General features: G+C 49.6%; 1 protein-coding gene across 1 annotated transcript; it reads left to right on the plus strand.

Moving 5' to 3' along the window:
* The first annotated feature begins 366 nt into the window (after positions 1–366).
* Ifnlr1 (interferon lambda receptor 1) lies at positions 367–26,242 on the plus strand. Its single transcript, XM_052177744.1, has 7 exons — positions 367–792; positions 4,624–4,747; positions 12,382–12,563; positions 15,320–15,462; positions 22,023–22,182; positions 22,507–22,637; positions 23,218–26,242. The coding sequence occupies exons 1-7, from the start codon at positions 735–737 to the stop codon at positions 24,016–24,018; spliced, it is 1,599 nt and encodes a 532-aa protein (XP_052033704.1). The 5' UTR covers positions 367–734; the 3' UTR covers positions 24,019–26,242.
* Positions 26,243–27,504: the final 1,262 nt, after the last annotated feature.

A 27,504-nucleotide genomic window follows, 5' to 3' on the forward strand; every position in this document is an offset into this window, starting at 1 on the left:
CCACTCCAACTCCCCGTTTCCACTCCCTGCAGGCAAAAGGCAGAAAATGAAGTTCACGACACGTAATCCTTACACACACACACACACACACACACACACACACACACACACAGTGACTAAGAAAGAACCAACTTTCCCTTCCGTGGTTCCGCAGGTTTCGGCCATTCTCTGTTTACAAAACCAGCCTTTCCCGCTTGGCTAGTCAGAATATTTTGTGTGGTGGAATGAAGTGTCCCCTGTTCGAGGACAGAAAGCAAAGCCTGAAGCGATGTCCTTTCCGGTTAGTGGCTGTGCAGCACGTGTCGCAGCCTAGGACAGCCTCCTCCAAGCCTCAACCCCGAAGTAGGCGGGGAGTACCAAGCCTGCCCGGAATTCATCCAGAAACTCCGTAAGAAGCTCGCAAGACAGGCTGGGTGCCGTGCCCCGCTCCGCCTGTGACCTCGGGAGACTCGCCAGTGACCTCGAACTCCAGCCCGGATGCTGATTACTTACTCCTCATGGGAACCTCAGAAACTGGATTTCTGGTCTGATTTACAGAAAATGTTCCTGAGAGCCCCGCCCCCACCCACGGCGGGCGACGCGGGGCGGCCCTAGGTGAATCCCCGCCGGTGGCACCGCCGGAGGCTCCGCCTCCCTGGGCCACCGCCCTTGTCACCTGCCGCCCAGGGTCCTGGCTTCGGGCGGCGGGAAGCGGGCGGCGGGCGGCGTGGACCCCGGGGACTCCGGGGACCGAAATGTGGCGGTCCGGCCAGTGGACGCCCCTACTCCTGTTCCTGCTGCAGAGCGCCCTAGGTAAGCACGGACCGCGGGGACCGCGAAGATGTGCCACCCGCCCGAGGTCCCGAGAGGGGACTTGGTGCTGGGCCTCAGGGATTCTAGGCCCTTGCCGCGGGTTTGCTTGGTCTCACAGTGAAACAGTCCTGAGCTTGGACCGCCTTTCCTGGACGAAAGGATCTGGATTTCCTTATTCCAGGTAGGGCCGGGAGACTGAGGCACGGGCATCAGGAAGCCTTTACTGTATTTGTTGACCGACTCCCAGAGAGCAAACCTGATTGACCCTTATAAGTAGGGGACATACAGGAGTTGCCCGGGATCCAGCTCTGGATGACCCCTGCTAGGAGACTCTTTAATGGGGCGTTTTCTCTCTGTGTCTCTCATCTGGTAAATAAGATAGCTGTGCACAAACTACCTGAGGCCAGGACCCACACGCAGAACCCCAACTTTCCACTCCTCAGGGAGGAGGACACCCTCTAGGTAGCACCTTGAATATACTTCAGAGTCACAGATGCAGTTAAAGGGGCTGGAAGGGTTCTTAGACCACCAGATAAACAGTCATCAAAGCCTATAATATTTTTGGTTGCGTCTTTGTCCTGGGCACTGTGTCCTCCTTAAGGTTTTCATCCCAGTTGCCCTAAGTGGTAAACAGTCATCATTTTTAGGTGAGGGAAACTGAGGCTCAGAGTACTTCAGAGGTGGCCTTAGAAGTACCCCAGAGGGATACACACAGGGATACACACAGGGCTGAGCCCTGGGCTCACCCGTGTCCAGTGCTACCCCTGCCCTGAGCAACCTCACAGCTCTGGAGAGGTGTTTTTAGATTAATGATGGTCTTGGGGGTGGGGTGGGGAATGTTCCATCCCCAACCCAAACCGGTTCAGTTAACATTGAACTCTGAGCCCAGTGCCTCTTCGATGTTGGGTGTGGGTGACACCTGCCCCAAAGGGCAGTCTGTCCTGAGGACTGAATGACATTTTATCCAGTGCCACACCAGTCGCTGGAAACCTTGACTCTGTGAAGTGTGGCTACTCTAAACTGTGACTTTACCTATGTGGCCAAGCTCAAACTTTGGGCCTGTCCTGTTCATAGATGACTTAAAACTAAGGCCACGCACAGAGTGGCCTCTTGCTAGGCAAACTGGGAGCTGGGTTTAACTACAATGTCTGAATCATGCCTTGTCAGGGCACAGGACAGGATAGAAATAGATATCACATCTGGGGTCGGAAATCCCTAAGGTGAGGAGGCAGCCCTGGCATGGGTTTAAACTGAGAGGCATCATACAAACCTGAGCTTATCTTGCCTGGTGCCTAAACATGTATGGGTCTCCATGGTAACCCACGTGACTGAATTCTCCCTGTGACGGTGAGCTCCCGTGGGGCAGGAGATGGAGCCACATCTTTTTGTTCCCTGGTACACAGAGGAACATAGGAAGCATGGGTTAAAACTGGTAAGGTGCAGTTGTTCATGCTTGTCATCCTAGTGCCCAAGAGGATCACCACATATTTGAGCTAGCCTAGAACACATTTGAGCTAGCCTAGAACAGAGTGAGCCGTTTGTCTTACCATAGTCAAAAGGGGACTGGCAAGATGGCTCCTGGGGTAAGCGTTCCGGACACATCCAATCGACCGAATCTACATATTGGAAGGAAAGAATCAGTGTCTGCAAATTGACCTTTTACCTCCACCCGTACACCATAGCATGTATCACACATACGATAAATAAATGGAAAACGTGATCAGGCCAGGTGGTGGTAGCACATGCCTTTAATCCAGCACTTGGAAGGCACAGGCAGGTGGATCTCTGAGTTCAAGGAGTTCAGAGTTCTGAGTTCAGATACACAGAGCAAAAAAAAAAAAAAAAAAAAAAAAAAAAAAAAAAAAAAAAAAAAAAAAAAAAAAAACCTGTTTAAAAAAAAAACCAAACAAACAGAATAAGACTGAGCCCCAGGAGAAACTAGAAAAGGAGGTAAGTTCAGACCTAAGAGTTGACTTGATATAGACGTGAGTATCTAAGAGGGTGGTGGTTTCCCCACCTGTCCTGGGAAGCTCATAGAACACTCACAAAGTGCTCAGCTCAGCTCACCAGAAGTTACAACCGGATACAAAAGGTCTGCTGTCACTTTGTTGCCATCATGAGTGTGGCCTCTTAGAGGTAGCAAGGCGGGCTACCTGGAGGAAGCTGCGTTTGAGTAGCATCTTTCCAAGAGTAGATGGTGAACTCCAGGCAACCGAAGACTCCCAGCTTCAAAGACATCTAAACGATGGTACCTGGAGCTTTTTGAGCCTGTGGGGAGCTGCTGGAAATGTCAGTCAGGTGTCCAGGCCACCCAGACAGGTCATCAGACACCTGGATGAAGAATGTGAACTTTATTCTTAAGGCAAGGAGAGGGCAAGAAGCCCGGGCAGGGAGCAAACAGCTGAGGGAATTGAAGTGTAGCTAGTTATCTGTGGAAGAAGCAATAGACAGAGACCAAGCAAAGGGAGCCAGGGAGCTTGTCACAGGGAGGCAATGCCATCAAAGGAATGTGAGGGAAGCCAGGAGGATGGCTGGATGTTGGGGACGTCATGTGCAAAGGCTCAGAGCAGGGAGCAAACCACAGTGCTCCCTGAAGAGCCACCGGCCAGCATGGCTGGAAAGGAGGAGGACGGGGAAGAGAGACGGGCTATCCCGGAAGCCTCTTGGAGGTTCTGGTAACGGCTTTGGAGGTTCCTTGGAGTAAGAAAGATGGAAACCTCCAAAGGGTTAAGTAGGAGGCAGACACAGAGTAACGTTCACTTCAACCCTTGCCTTTTGCCGAAGGGTGGACTGAGAACCCACAGGTAATCTAGGATTCCAGCAGGAGGGAATAATAGCAGGTCAACCTATCCCCGGTCCTCAGTCCTGGTCCTTGGTCCTTGGTCCTTGGCAGGAGCTGCAAGGAAGCTGGCCATGTGGTTTTAATATGGTTTTCATGGTGAATTAATTCCCTTTTCATTGCTGTGCCAAAAAGGAGGAAAGACAGGTTGGGACTCGGGGTTTCAGAGGGTCTAGGGCCAGCGTGCTGAGAAAGGCAATGCAGAATGACCTTACAGAAGCCAGAGTGTACAGTGAGAGTCGCTCGCCTGTGCTGGACCCAAAGATGAGAGGATGGACTGGAACAAGGGCTTGGATATCATGCTCACCCCATCCCACCAGTCAGGCCCCACCTCCTCCAGGCTCCACGGCTTTCAAAATGGCACTCAGAGCTGCAGACCAAGCATTCAAAACATGAACCTGTTGGAGGCATTTCAAGTTGAAACCAGGACACACAGGACACTTCATGTGCCCGGCAGACTGCCTAGGACCCAGTTGTCCGGTCCACAACCAGGTGCCCCTTGCAGAAGAAATCTGCTTATCCTGGCAAATCTTCCGCAGCTCTCGTCTGACTGACAGGCATTGGGGTCACCGGGAAGACCTCTACACATGTGCCATAACATGCACATACACATACATGTCACATGTCACGCATGTACAAACACACATACACTAATAATGAATTCAACGTTTAAAAACATAACAAGGAAAATAGGATGCTTGCTCCAAGAATCTTCTGGAATCCAGGAATGGTGTGGGGCCATTCATTGGCTCCTGGCCCGTGGCAATAGGTGGAACCCACCCTTAGGTGCCAGAGTTCACAGAGCCTGCTCTTGTGGCACAGGTGGGACACTGGGGACGGGAAGGGGCTGCACTACGGCAGTTGGCAGATGCTGTGTCCTCACAGGTGCCAAGGAAGTGAACACCTGTCGTGCCTCTCATTCTTCAGCTGTTTGTGCCTGTGCCAAGCTCGGCCAAGAGCTCCAGGGTTTATGACCTCTTTCTCTTCCACAGGAAGGCCCAGTCTAGCCCCACCCAGAAATGTGACACTGTTCTCTCAGAACTTCAGTGTTTACCTGACCTGGCTTCCAGGGCTTGGTAATCCTCCAAATGTGACCTATTTCGTGAAATACCAAAGGTATAGGGGAGCCTCTGTGCTGGCGGGTGGGGAGATGGAGGAGTGGATGAGGAATAGAGGGGCTCCCTGGGCTATCAGGAGTAGTTGAGGCGTGGAGGGGCTTCCCTGGGCTATCTGCATTCCATGTGGTCAACACTCAGAAGTTCTCTGGGTCACTGGAAGGCCTTGTGGCAAGTCCTTGAGGACTTTTTTCTTATTCGCTTTACAATGCGATTGCTGCCTCCCAAGGGAAGAGGGGCTTTTGATGGGGGTTAGAGGTGGTGGGAGAGAGACTTGATGGAGAGCCACAGATGACAGGCTTGCTGGAGATAGGGTGAGTCTCTGTGGAAAGTTGGAGTAGGGCCTGAGTGGGGCTGTGAGGGCCAAGACACCAGGGGACAGAAATACTTGGGGGTCTGTGTTAGTCACTTTCTGTTGCTGTGACAAAACACACAACCGAGGCAACTTACGGAAGAAAGGGTTTATTTCAGCGTATAGGTCCAGTGCCCACAATGGAGGAAGCATGGCAGCGAGGGGCTAGAATAGGAAGCTGTAGGATTGCATCTTCAAAAGAACGTGAAGAGAGGCTAGAAACTCCCAAAGCCTAGTGATGTCCTTCCGTCAGCAAGGCATCTGCACCTCACTAAAAAGCGCCACCAACAGGGACCAAGCTTTCAAAAGCCCAAGCGGATGAGGGGCATTTTTCACTCAAATCACCAAAAAAAATTGTTCTAGCCAATGGGTGAGGGTGAAGAAGTGGCCAAGGGTCTGGTACTGCCCCTTGTGGAGCCTGGTCATTGAACTGGACAGAGCTGCAGGGTTCTTACGATTGTGGAAGTCCAGGCTGCCACTACTAGTCCGGAGGAATCTGAAAAGGGCAGCCCGTCTGCCATCTTCCAGTCATGATCGGCTACACCCAACTTAAATCCTTCTTTCTTCTCTCCTTCCTTCTTTCCTACCTTCCTTCCTTTCTTCTTTCTTCCAGTGTTGGGAATCAAACCTAGGAGCTTCCTGCATGCTAGGTAAGCTCAGGACCACTGAGCTACATGACCACCCAGAGTAAGGTTTTAAAGACCAGCTTCTGTGTTGTGGCTGCACTAGCCTCTACCAAGCTGTTACTTTAGGTCTTTGTGGTGAACGGTGGTATCCATCATGGACACACACGTGTGTGATTGTTCAGATAGGATGACTGACGCGTTCATCTAACCTGGTACTTTCCGCCTAAATCTGATTCTTTGGGATTTGTGCTAAATTTCCCCTGTTGATGGTGTTTATTCTACAGTCTTAGTTGCCACGGCCATGGGAGAGGATAGCCTTCGAAGAACCTATAATTATTCATTGCTCCTTTCCTTTATCCTGAAGTCTGTAGGACAGTCTCCAACATATTTCCTTTGCTCTAGAGCAGTGGTTCTCAACCTTCCTAATGCTGAAGCCCTTTAATGTAGTTCCTCGTGTTGTGGTGGTGACCCCCCAACCATAACCTTATCTGTTGTTACTTCATAACTGTAATTTTGCTACTGTTATAAATCTTAATATTTGTGACTTAGGCATCCCTGTGAAAGGGTCTTTCGATATGCCCCCCCCCCAAACGGTCGAGACCCACAGGTTGAGAGCCATTGCTCTAGACTCTGCTAAGTTTGCAGGACTGTACTGACATCTGTCACTGATTCTGAGTTGACATCTTTAAGTGTTTAAAGTCTCTAGTATGGCTTGGCTCCTTGTCTTTTTATTTCAGGGCATTTTTCTTAGTCATTTGGATAAGGTCCTGTTCCCTAAATAGGAAATAGGTTTGTGTAGTGTGTCCCCTTTTGTACCTGGCTGGTTTTACACCTTTCTGGAATCCACCCGCATTGTCACAAGTGTTCGTTCATTTCTTCTTCATTACTGAGTAGTATTCCAGTCGTCACTGGACTCTTATGTGTTTCTTCATTTTCCCCTCAGTGGATTTCTGGGCTGTTTCCAGGTTTGGGATGTGTATCAGTTTGCAACGGCTGTTATACGCTCTTTCAGTATTCCCCCAAACTCATGTTCTCACAGACAAAGTTGTCTCAATAACCCTAAAGGTCTTTCCTTACTCCAGCATTATCCATAAGTCCAAGGTTTCATCTATTATCTAAATCAGGGGTGGGTGTGACTCAGACTATGACTCACACCCTGAGTGGACCTCAGAAACCTGAGGAAGTCACGTGCTTCTACACTGAAACGGCAGCACAGGGACGAGAGAGACATGACTATTCCCAGAGGGAAAATCAGGAGAGTGGCAGATGCCACTCAATCCTGGTGAGGCAGCCTCCAGTAAGATTTTTTATTTTACAGACTTTCTTTTTAAAGATTTCTTGCTTGAGGTTGATGATATATGCCTTTAATACCAGCACTCAGGAAGCAGAGGCAGACAGCTCTCTGTGAGTTTGAGGTCAGCCTGGTCTACAGAGTGAGTTCATGACAGCCAGGGCTACACAGAGAAACCCTGTCTCAAAAACAAAACAAAAGCAAAACAACAAAGTGTGTGGTGGTGGTGGTGGTGCTGCTGCTGCTGGTGGTGGTGGTGGTGGTGTGTGTGTGTGTGTGTTAGTAGTAATAGTAGTACCCATTTAAGCTATTCAAATTTATCCCAGCAGCTGTGGTGCTCCGTGCTACCCACCCCAATGTTCTGGGTTCCTGAATGACACACACACACACACACACACACACACACACATGCCTTTATATTTTGATATGCCTAAAACAGCTCAATGACTGGTCTACCTCCTAACCTCCACAGGGCTAATCCACCTCCCTCTGATATTCCCAAGTCATTACTTATTTAAATCTATATTCCATCTTTGCTGCTCCAGAGCCAGTCAGTCAGACAGCCCTCTTGGGGCTGCTCTGGCTCCTGCATGGTGGCTACGCTCTGTCTCGCACCAATTTGAGGGACCCAAATTAGCATAATTCAAGCAGCAGTAGACCAAACCCACTATATTTACCCCTTTTTGAGCAGTTAAAAAGGCGCTTTTCTCTCAGATATACATTGAACACAATTATAACAATTATGTAAATTATAAAATATGATATGCACTTATAACGTCCAGTCTATCATATTTGGCAATTTAGATAAATAACTCCATCATCTATCCTAACTTAAGTTTGCAATTCTATACCTGAATTATGTTTTTTTTAACTTGTATTACCATCTGAAAAACATCCTTTCAAATCTAGATCATCTTCCTTAATGTTAAACAACTTGAGTTTGACTATGAGACTGTAACTAGTCTTCAACCCATTCAGAGATCTGAGAAAGAATTAAATATTACCTGAGTATATAGGAAGCACAAAAACATAGCTTCCAAATTTTAAACAATTTGTAGAGACAGTTGACTGCCTGGACAGTCCCCTATATTCTTCATAACATTAGAGAAGTCTTTAAGCCTTCTGGCCCAGAACCATCTGACAGACCTTAGGTGAAGCACGAACTATGAATGACCAGCTTACTCTGTCTTAGCAGAGCTAAGCTGTTGACTATCCTGCATCGTTTGTCCTTTCCTAAACAGTATTTTCTGTCTGTAGATGAATTAGGGCAATCCTTGCCCAGTGGCTGCCTTGCCACAGCTGGAGCAACTTCATATGGAGATTATGATGCTCAATATCTTCTTTGAAGTGTGAAGTGAGTAGACATGTCTCCTAGTCAGAAGATCTATTAATGAATGAAATGATTTTAAATGCCATATTCTGTGGATCTTTGATGCTTTTTTGTTTGTTTGTTTGTTTTTTGGATTTGGTTTTTTCGAGACTGGGTTTCTCTGTATAGCCCTGGCTATCCTGGAACTCACTCTGTAGACCAGGCTGACCTCAAACTCAGAAATCCACCTGCCTCTGCCTTCCAGAGTGCTGGGATTACAGGCGTGTGCCACCACCGCCCGGCTCTTTGATGCTTTTGAAGACCATCTATCTATATATAATATATCTGAACTGTTAAACCTTGACCACTCTTAGCTATTTACTATTTGAATAATATTGAAAACATTTTATTATAATTAAATCAGAATCTAATATTACCAAGAGTTTACTATCTGGTCCTTAACTTGCACTACTTAATCATCCTAAACAGTGTGTAATAGTAGCTATAGAAGGACTGGGTCTGAGCCTTGTATCCTTGAATGTGTTGCATAGGCACAATACCTATCTAAAAGGAACAAAATTAATTTTAAATCTGTATCCACACACAAAGATTTATACCAATGAAAACTTTAAACCTGTGCCAATATATAAATTCTGTACCAATGTAAGAAAAAAATAACTTCAATTCTACATCAAAATGTAGAGATTTCTACCAATGTATGATTACAGCTATAAAATGTTTTGTGTAAGAGTAAATCTAGTAATCCATTCCATATATCTAATTTCTTATAATATCACTCTATCCCCCCTTTTCCTTTCAACTCCCTTCCCTTTACCTAAGAAAGAAAGGATGGAGAAGAAGAAAGGAAAGACAGAAATCCCCAAGTCTAAGCTCTCTATTTAATTTCCTCCCTGTCCAAAATTTATAAAAGAAACATAACCAGACATCCAAAAACCAAAGAATAGGGATGACAACTCTCCATGGCTTCTTCCTGCTAAATAGGAATAATGAATGTGTGTGTGTGTGTGTGTGTGTGTGTGTGTGTGTGTGTGTGTGATGTTTAAGGGGCAGGAAGGGTTAGAAAAACTGGAAAACTTGGTTAGACTTAAGAAAGTTAGCTTTAGCATTTGTTATCCAGTCTGTGTAGCTTAGAAAGTTCAGGGCTGGACTGAAGTTCTGCCTGGGTCCGTCTGAAAGGCCGATGAGGTCACTGGGAACCAACAGCTATTCCTGAAGCTGTTCTGGAGTCAAGCCTCTGGAAACAGCTGCAGGAGGGAGGCAGGGAGCTGGGTTAGCAGTCATCTCAGCATCCCAGAGGAGGAATCTTGTCCGAGCTGCATCTTGGTGTTTCATTCTGCAATATATGAATCTTATAACCAAATTTTTAGTATTTATAGAGATATTTGTATGAATTGTGCAAGGTGCACAGATCAGTTAAATTTTCCCTCCTTGTTTGAGCAAGTGAGAGTTAATCTGATCAATAGCCAATTGTAATATATCTTCATTCATGTCATGTGAGGGATTCTGTAACCAACAAGATTTATTGGCCAATTTTAGCCAAGATTTTGGCTAGAGACATTTTTATGTCTAAGCAGTTTCAGGGCTGTTCCCCTGTGGAAGGATCAGCAGACCATGTTACCTGTCCTATCTGGTCTTCTTGAATTTTTCTTTTCTGTCTGTAGTCAGGATCCTTGGTGGGTCTTCCCCTATCATATCTGATCCCTATTACTTTTTTTGGAAGTGGTTCAAAGCCTTTTCTTTCCCCCTGTTAACACAAATACAGAGCCTGTCTCCCAAAATAGTCCAGCAACCCAAAAGATCACCAAAACTATAGATTGATTCAACTTTAACAGCCTCCTTTTTCTTTAGGCCTGGTTTAGTCTGACCTCTCTCACAGAGGATTTGTAATACCATATTCATCAAACTTACAACTGAAACAATTAAAGTAATCTTAAACAAGTATTATCTGCCGAGGCTGAGCTCCTCCCCCCTCTCCTGCCTTTGTTCCTTTATTTATTTATTTATTTTTTGAGATCAAAGGCCTACATTTGTTTTATTTTACCTGTTGAAACCGGGCTCCTTCCTCATGATTAAAGGAGTGCGCAACCACCTCCCAACTGCCCTTTTGGTTTTGTTTTAGAGACAAGAAGTCTCACTATTTTAGCCTTGGCTGGCCTGAGACTCTCTATGTAGACCAGGTTGGCCTTGAACTCCCAGAGATCATCAGCCTGCATGTGTGCTGCAATTAAAGTCATGTACCCCATCCCCAGCCTCTACTTCCATCTTTACAATGAGTTCTAGGGATTGCACATAGGTGGCCAGGGTTGTGTGGCACACACCTTTGAGACCTGGGGAACCAACTTCCCAATTCCAAGGATAACCTCTTAAAAGTATAAGTTAAATCTCATCAGGGGACCTCAGCCTGTTCAGGACACTCTAGCAGAGTACCTTAGTCCGGGTGGTTTACAGGTGGTAACTATTTATTGCTCCTATTTCTGGGGGCTGGGGAGCCCAGGCCATGACACTGGCAGATCTGGTGCCCGGAGGACACCCCTAAGATCACGCCCTCTCACTGAGGCCAGCCCTGTGACCTCACGTGAGAACGAGACAGAGCATCCAGGCAGCTCTCTGAAGCCACTCTTACTGTGTTGTCCTCAAGATTTAATAACCAGGAAGTTGGGTTTCGGTCCCAACACCTGTTTGGAGGGACACTTACTTTCAAACCGTAGTGGTCTCCATTAAGTGTCTGGTGGCTTCCCACCACACTTGGGATAAACTTACAACCTAAGACCAGACATGACACCACCTCCCAGTCCCTTTCATCCCCTATCCCCTGGGCCTCACCCTCCCTTACCTACTGGGCTTTGTTTGGTTCTCTGGCCTTCTTGCACTTTTCTGGTTATGCCCAACTCCTTTCCATCTGTCCTAGTGTGCTTTCTTTCCATTGCATTTCTTTCTTTCATTTCCATCAGGAACAAAAGCAACTTGAGAAGGAAAGGATATTTTTGGCTTACATGTCCAGATCACAGTTGATCATGGAGGGAAGTCGGAACAGGAACTCAGAGCAGGACAGAAACCTGGAAGCAGGAACTGAAGCAGAGATATGGGGGAGTGCTGCTTGCTGGCTCAATCTGCTTTCTCATACAACCCAGGGCCACTTGCTGAGGAGTGGCGCCGCCCACAGTGGGCTTTTCTCTCCCGTATCAATCATTGGTCAAGAAAATGCCCTTGTCTACGGGCCAATGTGATGGAGGCGTTTTCTCCATTGAAGTTCCCACTTCCCGCGTGATCCTGGCTTGTACTAAGTAGACAAAACCTACCCAGCACGTCACCCCAGGCCTTCGTCCTCTTACTCTGCCATTCCATGTCCATCACCCAGTTTCCGCTTCTTCCTCACTGGGGAGTCCCATCTCTCTGGCCTTTTTGCAGCCTCCCTTTGAAAGCGGTTACTCCGTTGCTTTTTTTTTTTTTTAATCATTTTATCACTGCATCTACTAGCTGTTGGGTTTGTCTTGTGGGTGTGATGACTGTCCCTTGTTCCCGCCCATCAGCTATGAGGATCTTGGGGAGGCAGGACTTTGCTGAATCATGCTTTGCTGATTCATTGGTACCTGGAATAATGCCTGGATATAAATTACTTCTTCGACCTCCGTGTCCTGAGGATGTTGTAGTCCCATGAAGCCCTATGGGTTCCCCTCTGATATCCGCGCAGCACCAAACATGGCCTCCGACATACAACAGGTGATCTACAGATGACTGAGGAAATAAACAGAAAATATCCACTAAGATTAGTGACGGTGACTGCGGTTCCTTGAAAGCCTTGTGAGGAGAACTGCAGATAGGAAACGGGGTTTGAGGGGAAGTGCCCCAGAGAAGGACCAAGAGATACAGAGGAGAGAGGCAGGACGCCCCTCCACACTTGTCTGCCAATGGCTGCCTGGCTGAGCAGATGGACAGGCGGATGGACCAATGACATCCTACTGGAGGGTGGGGTTTATATTTGGGAGGTTCTCTTACCTTGGCCCACCCTCTTCTGTCTCCCCCCCCCCCACCCCAGCTATACCAAGCACCGTTGGCGAAGTGCAAAGCATTGTGCAGGCATCAAGGCTCTGGTGTGTCCCCTGATGTGCCTGAAGAAACAGGACCTGTACACCAAGTTCAAAGGACGAGTACAAGCAGCTTCTGCACATGGCAGGTCTCCACAGGTGGAGTCCAGGTACCTGGAATACCTTTTTGACGGTAAGTCCTGAGGCTGAAGAAGCAGTTGCTACTGTTGCAGAGGACCTTTCCCGGTACCCATGTCAGGCGGTTCACAACAGACTATAACTCCAGTTCTAGGGGATTTGACACCTCTTTGGCACACATACACACACACACACACACACATACACACACACACTCACAAAATAAAATAAATATTGAAAGCAGGTCCTTTTAATGAAGAGGCTGAGTGAGTACACTGGACAGCAAAACAATCACGTGTGTGTTAATATGTGCGAATATGTGTTCATGTGTGTACACATGTATGCATGCGTACTTGCAGGAATCATTCCTCAGGCACATCCCAGGCTGGCTTTTCCAGGCAACAGATCCAAGGAGCTTAACTGCCCCTCTGCTGGGTCTCACCATAGACGTCCAGGGCAGAGTGGATTTATGAGCTCACTCAGATTGCCAGGCTGAGGTCCCTGATCCTCATTTCTTATCAGCGAGGAGCCTCTCCAAGCTGCTGAGAATACCTGTGTTTCCCCTCATGCCCCCACCACCGTTCCTCAAACCGGAAGTGTCACATCTGGCGTCCTATCAACCTGTCCCCTGCTCTTGAAGGCTCTGGCCCATCTGCATGGCCCAAGGGCACATGTGCCATTTTGTGGCTCTAAACCTTAGCTGAAATTCCTTTATCCACTTCACAGTGACTGCAGGCTGGCCGAATCCAGGGAGCCGGTTGGAACATCATTCTTAGTAGGGGTTCTGCCTACTGTGGGCTTTCTTCTCAGCTCCCAAATTTGTAACTTTTGCAAGCACAGAATACATTTACCCTCATGTCAAGGTCCCCCAAAGTTGCCTGTTATTATAACATCCAATCAGCTTCCAAGATTTCCCAGGTAGTGTCTGAAGCAGTGTCAGGCAGCTTAAGTATAATCCACTCGGTATGGCTTCTGGGCACACAGTTCATCTCCCTCCCACTATGAGCTGGTGAGGCTGAAGGAAGCCATGTCTGTTCCCTGTCTAAGATGTGGGAGGAGAAGGAAATAAAAATAGAGAAGACCAGGGCTTTGGTCCAAATTAGCTGTGAAATCCAGCTAGGCAAACAAAGGCCAATCCGGTTGACATTCCAAGACAATTCTCCTTGGAAGACACTCTTGAGCTCCTGCTTCTAGGAGTGTCTTCTTCCAAGGCAGATTTCCTTCGCCACCGTGGGCCACAAGCACCCATGGCCAAGGAGTTTTGCCAGCCTTTACCCTGTCAGCAGAAGTGAAAGCAACATCTTTCTTTGATTTCATTCACAAAAGACCAGATGTCAATGTTTCTATAGATCGATGCATTCTCAAGAATGATGGGGTCTCCTGTGACTGCTTGGAGAGCCACCCTGGGGGACACCTGGTGTCAGGTCTAGGTACATCATGCTGGGCTCCTGTCCCTGGACATCTTTAACTAGCTCACATCCCTACCCCTATCTTTCATCTCTCCAGGACAGCAGGAGACTGAGCTTAAGTTTTGTGCGGTTACTATTAGGTGTTCACGGTCCCCCATGGGCACCCTTCCACACCCAGACTTGACAAAATCAGATCCATACTCCCATCCAACATCCACCCACGACTAACGAATATCCTGGCAACTCATAGCTTCTGGGGCTCTAGTGGTTCTCGACTGGTGGATCGTGACCCCAACAGGGTTGCACATCAGATATCCTGCATATCAGAGCTTTACATTACAATTCATAACAGTAGCAAAATGACAGTTATGAAGTAGCAACAAAACTAATTTTATGTGGGTCACCCCAGCATGAGGAACTGTATTAAAGGGTCACAGCATCAGGAAGGCTGAGAATCACTGGTCTTGTGTTATTTTTTAAAATGGAGTTGGTGAAGGCTTGGGAGAGAGAGCTCAGGAGTCCGATGCTTCGTGAGCCCCAGGCTCAGTGAGAAAACCTGACTAAAAACATCAGTGGAAGATGACCGTGTACTCTGACCTCTCACCTCTGATCTTATGGTTGAAAAAACCTAGCAGGGCCAGGGCAGCAGGGCTGCACGGTCTGGAAAATGAGCGGGTGGGGTGGGCGAGGCCTCGAACCCATGTGGGGAGGGAAGGGGAGGGGTCCTTGCTCAGAAGGCGGGGCCATTCTCGCACGGCCCCTCCCGTGTACCTGTAGAGGAAGCCTGGCTGGGAAGAGTCTTGGTCCTTTCCACTGGCTGGAGACGCTGAAGCCTGTTCCATGCTCGAAGCTTTATCATAGAGAAGTGAGAAGAGCAAAGGAGATAGAGAAGAGAGAAAGAAGAGATAGAGGGGTGAGAGAGGGCCATGACCACGTGGAAAGAGGGGAAAGAACGGAAAGGGGGGAACAGGGGGACAAGAACAAGGGCAAGAAAGAAAAAGCAAGAGAGCTAGGCGGGGCCAAGAAGCCTCCTTTTATAGTGGGCTGGGTGCCAGGTAACTGTGGGGCGGGGAAGACCTGGCTATAGCCAGGTGACTGTAGGGGTGGAGTCCAGGAAGAATGATGACCACAGGGTTGCGTCCAACATGACCTCTGACCTCTGCACTCACACAGGCATGCGTGCCCACACATACACATGCACACACATAGTCGGGCTGTGATGCTTCTCTCCCAGGGTTAGTGGGAGATAAAAGAGCTATAAGGAGCTTGCAGCACGGACGATATTTGAAAAATGCTGATGGGATGCTCTCTGGACCCGACCGAGACAGAAGAATAGAGACTGGGCCCCCACCCCCACCCCCACCCCAGGGCGCTTTGACTGGTCTTATTCTGTTTCTGACAGTGGAGCTAGCCCCACCCACTCTGGTGCTCACCCAGATGGAGAAGATCCTAAGGGTCAATGCCACCTACCAGCTGCCGCCTTGCATGCCGTCGCTGGAACTGAAGTACCAGGTGGAATTCTGGAAGGAGGGCCTGGGAAAGAAGGTGAGAAAGCCTGGCCATCTGGAGCTGGGTCTCCTCGCTCCTTCAACACTGCCTCCTGTACGCTCCTCCCAGAGGCCTTCCATGGTTTTCTGACTCCAGTCAGCCCTTGATGGTGTGCAACACGCACAGCCTGGCCTGTACCGCGTCCCATGCAGCCGGAGTGTTCTCCCCCAGAGATGAAGCACGAGGTGCTTTGTCCTTCAAGGAACAGGCCTTGACTGCAACATTGTTTCCAACCTCATTTTGAAAATTATGAGCCTTATCTCTGGGGGCAGGGCACAAGCCCGAGGATGAGTGTACCAGTGAATACACGTGTGTCTGTGTGTGTGTGTGTGTGTGTGTGTGTGTGTGTGTGTGTGTATGAGTGTGCCAGTGAATACACCTGTGTGTGTGTGTGTGTGTGTGTGTGTGTGTGTGTGTGTGTTCATATGGCAGATGCAAGGCTCCTTTATAGGATGCTTCCACTTTTTTTTTTTTTTGACAGAGTCTCACCATGTAGTCCTGGCTGGCTCAGAACTCATTGTGTAGATCAGGCTGACCTCAAACTTTAAAAGACCTGAATGCCAAGATCGATGCTCCACCTTATATTTTGAGGCAGGGTCTCTTAGTGAACCAGGCGCTCTAGATTAAGCTAGCCCCACTGGCCAGCAAGCCCAGAGATTATGATCCTGCCTCAGCCTCCTTAGCAACAGGATTACAGGCAGACCAAGTGAAAGGACTTTCAGCACCAAGATGAAAGGACTTAAAAGGGGGGAATATAGGGGGTTAGGTGAGTGTGGCTAGGCGGCGTGGGGGAAGGTGTCCAGGCGGGCCCTTGCCTGGGCACCTCTGCCCCTGAGGGACCACACACACACAGACATGGTATAGAATAGAGTTTATTCAGAGTAGGGGATGGGAGTTAGTGGTAGAGAGAGGGAGAAAGAGAGAGAGAGAGAGAGAGAGAATAGAGAGAGTGAGAGAGTGGAGGCCGGCCATGACCACGTGGAGGGGGGAAGAGCCCCAGGGGCAGAGAGGTGAGAGAGTATGGGAGAGCGGAGAGCAAAGAGAGAGAGGAGGAGCAAGTAGCCCCTCTTATAGTGGGACAGATCTCTGGGGTGGGGCATACCTGGCTATTGCCAGGTAGGTGTGGGGTGGAGCTTAGATAAAACCCCAACATTCCCCAATGTTTGGTTAATTAATAAAAGAAAAAGAAAAAAGAAGTGACAGCGAATACGGCAAAGCAGGAATAGGGTCGTTGTTGAGATCTGGCTGCTTCATGCTGACATTGGGGCGGTGTGTCTCTGAGGAACCTAGAGAAAGGGGTAAGGGGGGGGGATTGTCCAGTCTCAGGAGGACTGGCTGCTTCTTTGCTGTCCAGGGTCTGTAGAGCCATTTGAGGATAGGTCAGGAGAACAGGTCCAGTAGAAGCTGTCTGCGTTTGGAGAAGCTGAGAGAAGATTGGAGCATCTGAAGGTTGCTTCTCTGGAGCTGTCCTGGATATGGCAAGGGCCTGGACTTAACAAGATGTTGGAACACATTAATATAGTTAGGGAATAAGGCTAGGTACATTTGGGAAAAAGGAAAATTTTCTTAAGATGTACAATTGAAACCCAGAGGAATCCCACCCTTTGGAATGGTAGTAAAGTGGGAACTTGGGCAGATGTACTTATCTGGATGGAACCTACTTGGTCCATGAGCAGTAGATCTGGGTAGGTTTCCTGTAGCTAACAAGTTTATTAAAGAGATAACAGCCGGGCGGTGGTGGCGCACACCTGTAATCCCAGCACTCTGGGAGGCAGAGGCAGGTGGATTTCTGAGTTCGAGACCAGCCTGATCTACAGAGTGAGTTCCAGGACAGTCAGGGCTATACAGAGAAACCCTGTCTCAGGGGGAAAAAAAAGAGAGATAACAACATGAGTTAACCACATGAACAGTCTTTAAGATGAGCCTCTGTGGATCAGAAGGAATAGAATTGAAGGTTGGGACAGTGACAGAGCAAGAAGAGGAAATATGAAGCATTTAATGGAAACAGAGTTTAGGTAAGGAGATAACTGTCTAGCTGTCAATGTAGTCAGAAGTCTGAGGAATAAACAATAACTTAGTAGTTATATTATTAAAGAATGACAGATTCCAGTAGCCAGCAGTTCTTTGTGGTCTCTGGTCTCCATGGCAGCTTTGGCTGTCAGTCTGGCTTTCAAGCACAGAAGATGCACGACTTTTCTCTGTGGAATGGATACCCATGACATGAGAAATGGCTTACCTTTGTTTAGCTAAGTCATTTGACTCAAGGTATCCGGTTTTGTCCACTGCACTCTTTCAGGCAGCATCCTGTGGCGGTGTCCATCTTTCTTCTGAGACCTCCTGGGAGAAGCTGTCAGGCCTTTGGGAATTCTGTCTGTCTTAAATCTAATAACAAACTTCTGACAAGATTGAGTGCAAGATAAGAGAGCAATAGTTAAAGAGAGACTAGGAATGGAAATCTTAAGTAGCTTTGACAGGTTGCATAGGTAGAGGAAAGTATATTGCCTTGGTTAGTAAAGATGCTAGGATCAGAGTAAGAAAGCTGGCAGCAATGGATTAAATTGTGGTGACAGAAAATGAGTTTGTCTAGGCAGATTTAGGCTCCTTAACATCAACTTGAGCACGCAGGCTATAGGAGCAAATGAGTTAAGGGTGTGGGAACACAGAATAGGTGAGGTTCAGATTCTTTATCGTTTACCATACTGTTAATTTTAAAAGTATACAGTGGAAGACAAGTAGCACCCACTGGGTAGGGGAGGGAGTTGTTAACTGCAAACTCAGCATCCTGAAGAGTGCAGGAACAACTGAAAGGCAGCTAAGCCAAAGAGCCCAGACCGTCGTGAGGACTCTTGGGAGCTGGGGCTAGAAAAGCCGGAGCTTTAAAAGCCGGAGGAAGCATCCCGCCTGGACCAGGATTTTCAAGGACAGCTGTAAAAGCCAAAGGGAGACTCAGGATCACTTCCGGATTAGGATACACCTGGGGGTGGGTCTAGAAGTCCTAAGCAGGAGTGTGGGCTAGGCATGAGAGGAAACCCTTCGTTCCAAAAGAGGTTGGCCAGACTTCATTTGAAAGCTAAGGGTTATTTACTATTATGGTTAATGTTTATTTAAATTTCTAATCTGGTAGAGGGAAGAACCTGACATGTAGCACACATACTTGTGGAAGCCAGTGTGGACCTCTTGGCTGTGGGACCTGGTCCCCCAACCTTGCTTCTCCTGCCTGTGCGTGGCTGCAAGACCAGTCATGGCCTGCTGTATTAACAGTAGAGGACATTGGGAGTGGTGGGAAGGAGACCGCGCAGTGAAGAAGAAGGAAGACAGGGTGGTAGGGAGAAGCAGTACAGCTGTGAGAGAATCGGGTAGTAGAATTGGTGGAGCATCCCAGCAGCCAGTGTGGGGCTGGGCATGGGCGTGGGCGTGGGCTGTGGCTAGGCTTTTGCAGGTAAAGGCCCTAGAAATCTGCGCTGTAGCCAGCAGAGCAGGACAGTATGGGGGTGGGGGGTGGGGCGCAGCAACGGGAAAGGAGTGCAGGCTTGCTGCGGCAGGGAGGCAGCATCGCTCAGCAGGGATGGAGCGCAGCCGATTCTGAGAGCCTGGAGAGACCGCGTCATGGGTAACAGTTGTGCTGCCAGAACCTGTGGTGGTTCTGATGGTACAGATTGTCAGCGAGAAAAGCTGTAGCGGGGAAAGTTAGTGACTGCGCATGCCAGAGTGGAACTTCCTGTCAGCAGCGGAAGCCGGAAGTTAGGTAGCCTGCAGTGGCTGGGAAGTAGCTTGTTTCGTATCTTAGCAACAGCGCGGGAGGGCGGAGCTGCCACGGCTGCTGGTGGTGGCAGCAGCAGCTTCGGCAGTAGTTCTGGAGTGGGAGGGGGTCTGGCGTGGGCAGCGGCAGCCGCTCTGGCAATGGCAGCTAAGGCCAGGGCTTGGCGGCGGGGGAACAGGAAGGTATCAGTTGCGTGAGGCACCCGGGAGCGACTGCAACCGTGGCCAGCGCGGAAAACAAGGGGAACCAGTAGAATAAACGCTGCTGTCCAGCAGGGATGCACGCACGCACGCACGCACGCACGCACGTGACCTCTGTGAGGCTGTGGTTTAGCTTGTTTTGTATCCTAGCAATAAGACACAGGGGTGAATTAGATAGCCACGCCCGGTAGCACTCGCTGCGCAGGGCATTGCCGCTGCTGCTGCTGAGTTCCACCAGGAAGGAGGGACAGAACTGCAGCGGTCCTGCAGGGAAACGCGGGAAGTGCAGAGACTATTGCTCTGACTAGTGGGGGTTAAGACTTACCCATTGGTGAAAGAGGCTTAATATCCCATGGTGTTTCTCGTTCCCGGGTTTTGGCACCAAGTGAAAGGACTTTCAGCACCAAGATGAAAGGGCTTAAAAAGGGGGAATATAGAGGGTTAGGTGAGTGTGGCTAGGCGGCGTGGGGGAAAGTGTCCAGGTGGGCCCTTGCCTGGGCATCTCTGCCCCTGAGGGACCACACACACACAGACATGGTATAGAATAGAGTTTATTCAGAGTAGGGGATGGGAGTTAGTGGTAGAGAGAGGTAGAGAGAGAGGGAGAGAGAGAGAGAGAGAGAGAGAGAGAGAGAATAGAATGGAGTGGAAGCTGGCCATGACCACGTGGAGGGGGAAAGAGCCCCAGGGGCAGAGAGGTGAGGATGTGGGAGAGCAGAGAGCAAAAGAGGGAGAGGAGGAACAAGTAGCCCCTCTTATAGTGGGCCAGATCTTTGGGGTGAGGCATACCTGGCTATTGCCAGGTAGGTGTGGGGTGGAGCTTAGACAAAACCCCAGCACCAATCTTTTTTTATGTGGGTGCCAGGGATCGAACCCAGGTCCTCACACTTGCGCAGAAAGCATTTCACTGACTCTCTGCCCAGCTCTTCTTCCCCCACACCTCCAGTAAAAGTTTGACTGAAGGAGTTTGGACTGCAGGAAGTTGAGTCATCAGATTCGTTACAGAAAACCCTGAAAGTCCAAATGAACTCCAAGCAAAGATAAAAGCGCCCAGAGGTGCCTGTGAGCCGCTCTCCGCGCGCCCGGCTTCAGACCTGAGTCTAGGAGTAAAGCAGGAGCAGCCTGGATCCTCGCGCGTGGCAGATCAGAACGCCTTCAGGATGTTTGCCTCCGCGGCTCCAGGGTCGGAGCTCCGCGGCTGTAACTCAAAAGTAGCGGCTTGTGCACGATATGGACGAAAGCGCATTCTGCAGGATTCCTGTTTATGAAATCAGGCTGTGGGGTAGAGCGGGCATAGCAGGGACTCCTACGCATTTACATTCACACCTCTGATCCTGGGGATGTGAGCGGAAGGTACTTTCTGCCTTCCAGAATCCCGTGACTATTAAAACATCACACCGTACCCCATCAACACAAACAAGTTGTTCAAGTCTGGGTCTCATTATGTAGTCCAGGTTAGCCCTCACTCAGTCCCCCTGCCTCAGCCTCCTGAATGAACGTTGGCATCACAGGCACGTGCTACCATGCTCAGATTTAATATGAATAATCTTTGTAAAAAGATTATTAGTAGATCAGTCAGAAGTAAATATCCTAACTAGCGCTGTGCAGCAGAGATAAGAGTCAAGTATACCGTTTCATTTTTTTTTAAATTGCATGTATTTATTTTGGTGTGTGACTGTGGGGGTGGGGTAGGCACGTATGTCACAGCCTGCTTCTGGAGGTCAGAGCACAACTTTGTGGAACTGGTTCTCTCCTCCACTTCCTGGTTCTTAGGGGTTGAACTCAGGTCATCAGGCTTGCCAGCGAGCGACTGCACTAAGCCATCTCACTGGGTACTAAGTGACCCCAAGTCATTTTAAATGTCCCCATGAAGTTAAAGCTGGCCAGGTTTGGGGAGAGGAGAGGTAGTTCAGACAGGACGTCCTAAAGCCCAGGCTGGCCTTGAACTCGTTATCTAGAATGACCTTGAGCCTGCCTTCATCTCCTAAGTGTTGGTATTATAGGCACAAACCACACGGCTTGACTTTAGTATTTTGTCTGGAACTAGAGATCCTCCTGCCTTTTATCCCATAGCATATTCAACTGCTGAACTCCTCCTCCTCCTCCTCCTCCTCCTCCTCCTCCTCCTCCTCCTCCTCCTCCTCCTCCTCCTCTTCCATCTTTGGAACTCAAGCCATATCTCCATTCACACTAGCCACCTACCCCTGCCTTGTACTGCACTGGGCAGCTGAGGCAGCACTGAGTCCGAAGTGACCGAACGCCCCTCATCCCCAGTTGTCTGGGATGCCCGAGGGCTGGAAACCTGTAGGAACTCCTCTTGAAATGGGGACCCTCCCAGACCTCGGTGAGCTACACAGGAGTGACCCAAAATAGCAGGCTGCTTTTGAACCCCAACGACCAGCACAAGGAGATTCGGCTGGGAAGAAACCGGGTTGTAGAAAATGCCCTTAGTGCTGGCTCTGCAATGTCAGAGAAATGAATGCGCCGTGGTCCCTACCCTACCTCACCAGGCCACCTCACAATGCATATCCATCAGCTCTGCGCATGCTCATCCATCACCTCTGCGCATGCTCATTGCCTCTTGCTTCTCCAAACAGACCCTGTTTCCAGACACGCCATATGGCCAGTCAATGCAGATTCCTCTCCAGCAAGATGCTAGTGGACGCCACTGCCTCAGCGCCAGGACGGTCTATACCTTAATTGACATTAAGTACAGCCTGTTCTCTGAGCCCAGCTGCATCTTCGTAGAGGTCCCAGGTGGGTGCAAAGCAGCATTAGAGTGAGACTTCCCCCCACCCCCGCGCCACCCCCGCACCGCCCGGGACAGCAGAAGTTTCATGATCGAATGGTTGAAAGTATAAACCGAGAGACAGGTCCACAGATGGAAATCCCAGCTCTACCACAGTGACTGTGTGTCTTTGGATAGTTTACATAACCTCTTTGAGCCCTGGCTTCCACTAGAAGGGTCTTACTCTCCCATGAGTGAGCAGGACCGTCACTCATTAAGTACAAACTCTCTTGCTGCACTGAGGGACTGGGGCCATTGTTCTGTCTGCAGTTGCTGTGTTCTCTCCTCCCTAGGGGCCAACAGGGCTGTCCTGGCGATGTCCTTACTCTTGCTTCTACTGATAGCAGTGGCTGCAGCGGGTGTGGCATGGAAGAAAATGGAGGGAAACCCCTGGTTTCAAGGGGTGAAGACGCCCCGGGCACTGGTATGGCATATCTGGAGTGTCTAAAAGGCGTGACGGGGTATAGAGAAGTGAGGAAACAGGAAGTAGAGCTGAGTTTCCAGTGCTTCGGACAGAATGTGGAACAGGCCCAGACTGTAGCATCGCCCATCTTGTCCCAGTGTCTAGATCCCCACCTCTAGGGGCGGATGCCTTTAGCCTCAAATGCAACAACAAACAGCCCACCCCCACCCCGGGAGAAGTACCTAAGTCCCTTTCCGTGGAATCACTTCACCTTCTGCTAAAGAATTGTCAGGTGCAAAGAGGAGCACGCAGCCCTGAGACCCAGGAGTGTGTGGGCTGGGAGGTGGTACGGACGGGAACATCTTTTAAGCCTGCAAATGCTTAGTTTACAACTTGACCTAGCAGGGAGTAGTTCAAAGGCCTGTAGAACCTGCAACACTCCTCCCCCCACTGTGCTTGGCCCTGGTGTTTCCTGGAAACATATCTCAAAGAAATAACTCCCACTTGAACCCTTCTGGACGATTGCTGGGGGGCCCCAGATCCAACCGCTCATGCTTCAAGAAGCCGGACTCACCTTCTCCCCCTTTTCTTTCTTACTCAGGACTTCTCCGGATACAGATGCCCAGTGGGAACCTTTCATCCCAGTGGGCCTGAGTTCTCAGACGACTTGATCCTCTGTCCCCAGAAGGAACTGACCATAAGGATCAGACCAGTCCCTCAGGTCAGAGACACAGCCACACTACAAGAAGGCCCAGAACAAGACAGTACTGAGGATGAAGACGAGGACACCGACGACGATGACGGGGACAGTGTCCAGCCCTACGTGGAACGGCCCCTTTTCGTCAGGGAGAAGCTCCAGGCTGTGGAGCACACAGAGGCAGATGAATCTGGTGTGGATTCAGGGGGGCCCTGGACATCCCCAGTTGGGAATGAAGGCTCATCTGCATGGGACTCTTCAGACAGAAGCTGGTCCAGCACAGGGGACTCCTCATCTAAGGATGAAACTGGATCTTCCAGCTGTTTGGACCAGAAGGAGCTGGACCAGGAGAAGCCATATGGGGATGGGCACCAGGAGGCTCTCCCATGCCTAGAACTTTCTGAGGACTTGGGCACTGTGGAAGAGCATCTGAAAGAAGACCTCTCCAGGTGGAGAGTTTGGGGTTCCTTATCCCCAAAGAGAGATCTGGCTCCCGTGGAGCCCCCAGTTTCTCTCCAGACACTGACTTTCTGCTGGGACAACAATCCGGAGGAGGAGGAAGAAGAGGAAGAGGAGGAGGAGGAAGAAGAGGAGGAAGACTGGGAATCAGAACCTAAGGGCAGCGACGCTGGCTGTTGGGACACTTCAGGCCTGCAGAGGACGGAGGTCAGGGGCGGGATGCTGGGAGGATACATGGTCAGGTGAGCTGGCCCTGGTGGTCTGTCCATGCTATCTCTACTGCACTTCCCCGGACCAGAGCCGCCTCCAAGAGTCCCTCTGAGTGGTAGCCAAGGTCCTGGTCCTTCTTTATGGGCCTTTATGGCACTTTGTCATTTGGATTGAGCTGTAAGATGTCACCATTTCCAACGTGAGCGGGACGGAGCTGTGGTCAGGGACTAGTTGAGTTCCAGTCTGCCCCTGGTCCCTGGGATGATAGGCCTCATGGAAAAAGAAATTGCCCTCAGACAAAAATGAAACAGGTAAAGCCAGGTGGCCATGGACGCCAAGGATAGACACGCCCTAGTCCATAAGTCACACACTGTGTTGCGCAAAACAGACCTCAGTCCAAATCACTAGTCTGCCGTTTCCGGTAGTCACTGAGCAAGTGATTCTTAACCTCTATACCTCAGTTTCCCCTCAGTTTCGGCAGCTGTCACGTGGGTATGACAAGGATTCGGGGAGTTTTCAGGCAGCGGGTGGCATGGGGCCACCAATGTCACGTGTACTGACTAGGCACTAGAACCCGTCATCAGTCCAGACTCCGGGAGGCTCCAGGCAATCTCTCACCATCGACCCCAAAGCCAAGAGTGACAACACGCCTGCCTTCCAACCTGTCTACCCTCTAGGTCACCACATTTCTTCCTTGTCACCTTCTAGTTGGGGGCTCCCAGAAACCACAGCCAGCCAACTTTGTTTCTTTCTCAAACATAGTTCACCTTCCAGGGTGGACATTGGTTGGGTCAGAGTGGAAACTGCACTCCTGACCTGATGTCCTTTTTGAGTGGCATTGTATCAGGGTTTACGTTTTTGGGGTATTTGTTTGTTTGTTTGTTTGCTTGTATCTGTTTGGGTCATAATGAGGTCCCAGTATCTGAGAAGCTAGTATCGTTTAGAAACAGGTGACTGTCCTTCTTGGGGTGCCATGTGTGTCCTTGGTCTGCAAGTGTCACTCACAGAAACAAAGTCTTTGTAGCTGAGGATCTAAGCATGTAGCCTTGCAGAACTCAGGCACCCTATAAGGTGGAGAGTTTCAACCTCCCTAACACTACCAGCCCTAAACAGTTGCTATGGTGACCCCCATCATAAGATCATTCCATTGCTACTTCATAACTGTATGTTTGCTATTCTTATGACTCATAATGTAAATAGCTGTGTTTTCCAGGGGTCTTAGGCGACCACTGTGAAAATGTCATTGGGCCCCTAAAGGGGTCATGACCCACACAGAGGTTGAGAAACACGACCTTAAGGGCATCTAATTCAAGGGTTCTCTAGGTCATCCCCAAAGGCCTTTGGGGCTCCAGGATCCTCCCCCTTCAGTGGGAGTGGCCTCACTGAGCTAACGTATATAACAGTGGCTTTATGTAGACTGTATGCTGATTGGGGTTCACAGCTAAGAAAACCGCAAAGCACTGTCCCCGGTACATATCTGTATCATTTCAAACTAACTTTAGTGACTCAATATGTGTGTCCCCAAGAGTTCCCAGAGCCATCAAACTGACAGGAGGTCTTCACGAGCACCTCTGGGACGCATGCGCACACACACACCTACCTCCTTGGGGTTTCCCCACAATGATGCTTGACCACATCACTGAGCCCAGAAGCAGAAGAAATGCGCATTCGGGAGGACGCATACGTGAAGGCCACAGCGCAGGAGACGCGCCTAGAAACGTCCCAGCCAAGGCCAGTCAGTGTCTTTCCTGAGACGCAGCCAAGCTGCACCACGGAGGAGGCTCTGTCAGAAACCCTTCAAAATGGCGGTGATGACAGCGTTGGCCTCGCCTTCCAAACTTGCTCTCTGATAGTGCACCTTACCGTTTACAGTGCTTCTCAATGTTTACTTTCTGACCTAGCCTTCTCGTCATTCTTAATCCCAGCCCCTTTCAGCCATTAGGTCATTGACAAAAGACCTGTGGGAAGCCTATGGAAAAGGCAGGAGGAACAACCCAGAAGTTTATAATGTGTGCTCAGAACTTACCTTACATCATATCCCTGTACACGAACAGTCTCTGGGGACCTCAGGATAGCAAGGTCAAAGTGACTGACTAGGGTAGCAGTGGTGTGTAGCTTTAGCACACTGAGGCTATCTATCTTATGTGTTTGTGTTACTTTTCCTGCATATTTGTATTTTTGTCGAATTTTGCACTGTATTTTATAACCCTATTTAAACAATTCTTTAATATCTATTGGTATAATACCCAAAACCTTAAATAAAGAGATATATTTTTTGAGAAAACTAATGTGCCCTCAGTTGTTTGGAATATGGGGATCTTAAATTGTGTCCCCAAAAACTGTGTCCCCCGGAGAAAGGGGGTCTGGGACATTCAGCTTCCAGAGGACACTGTAAGGAAGTGGGGGTCAAGGCAGGGAGAAGAAGGCCAACCAGTCATGCATAACATTGAGCAGATCCCTGATCCTGGAGATGGGACCTCCGCATCCCTGGGGATCTTCTGATGTCCCTGTCTGGCCCATCAGATTTGATCCTCTGCAAGGACAGGGGCTGGAGGACTCACACTGTGTGGAGATGTGTTTGGTTTGTTTGGGAACCTGGGGTCTCACATGCTATGCAAGCACTGCACCACTGAGCTGTGTCCCCAGTGTGGGTGGGGGTGGGGACCACTGTGTAGCCTTTAGGGATTGAACTCACGTCTGTGGGCTCGCACAGTCCATGCCTTCAGCCTCCACTTCCTATTTCTGAGCCAGGTTCTCACTAAGTTAGCCATGCTGGCTTTGAGCTCCCCCTACTGCCCAAGACGATCTTGAACTTGTATCTTCCTGCCTCTGCTTCAAGTCCTCGCTGGGACTTGAACTCACAGCAGCTTTGGTTACCTGCACAAGATGTGTCCAGCAAGACCAGTAGTTGCAGTGACAAGCCTGAACCACCAGGCCTAGCTTGTCATGCACACCCACGGTGTGAGAAGAGTACCCGCCGTGGGTCGGGGTCTTCGGTGCCACCTGCTGTGGTGAGGTTGGAGTTTCCTCGGCCCCCAGCCCCCACCCCGGGAGCTCACCCAGTGGAGACAGTGGCTCATAGAACCATGTCTTGGTGCAGCCAGCCTTGCAACCCTAAACTGCAAGCAACTCTCTACTAGGGAGGGTGCCAGCCTCCAGTGACACTCCTGGGGACATGCTGTGATTATGTGGCATGGCACCTGCAGGTGTCACCGTAGACTGCTGTCACCGGCCAGACCCCAGACACAGGCTGAGTAGATCCAAGCCTCTGCAATTCAGCCTTCCCTGACCAGTGAGGCCAGTGATGGGTGCCACAATGCCTTCCCTCCTCTGTGCCTGGTGTGTGCTTCCCACTCTGAGGGGTGGGACATCTCCGTCTACAGCAGGAACACAACAGACACTGGAGTGAGAAGCCTTAGTGTGCCTGGTGCCACAGACACCAGAAGAGGGAGCCAGATTCTCTGAAGCTGGAGCTGCCATGCAGGTGCTGGGAGCTGAACCTGGGTCCTCTGGAAGAGCAGC

This window comes from Apodemus sylvaticus, chromosome 3 (genome assembly GCF_947179515.1).
Source record: "Apodemus sylvaticus chromosome 3, mApoSyl1.1, whole genome shotgun sequence".
NCBI lineage: Eukaryota > Metazoa > Chordata > Mammalia > Rodentia > Muridae > Apodemus > Apodemus sylvaticus.

Coding starts and splice junctions, on each gene's coding strand:
- Ifnlr1 (XM_052177744.1), top strand. CDS start 735: ATGTGGCGGTCCGGCCAGTGGACGCCCCTACTCCTGTTCCTGCTGCAG. Junction 793..4,623: donor CCTGCTGCAGAGCGCCCTAG/GTAAGCACGGAC, acceptor TCTCTTCCACAG/GAAGGCCCAGTCTAGCCCCA. Junction 22,638..23,217: donor TGAAGACGCCCCGGGCACTG/GTATGGCATATC, acceptor TTTCTTACTCAG/GACTTCTCCGGATACAGATG.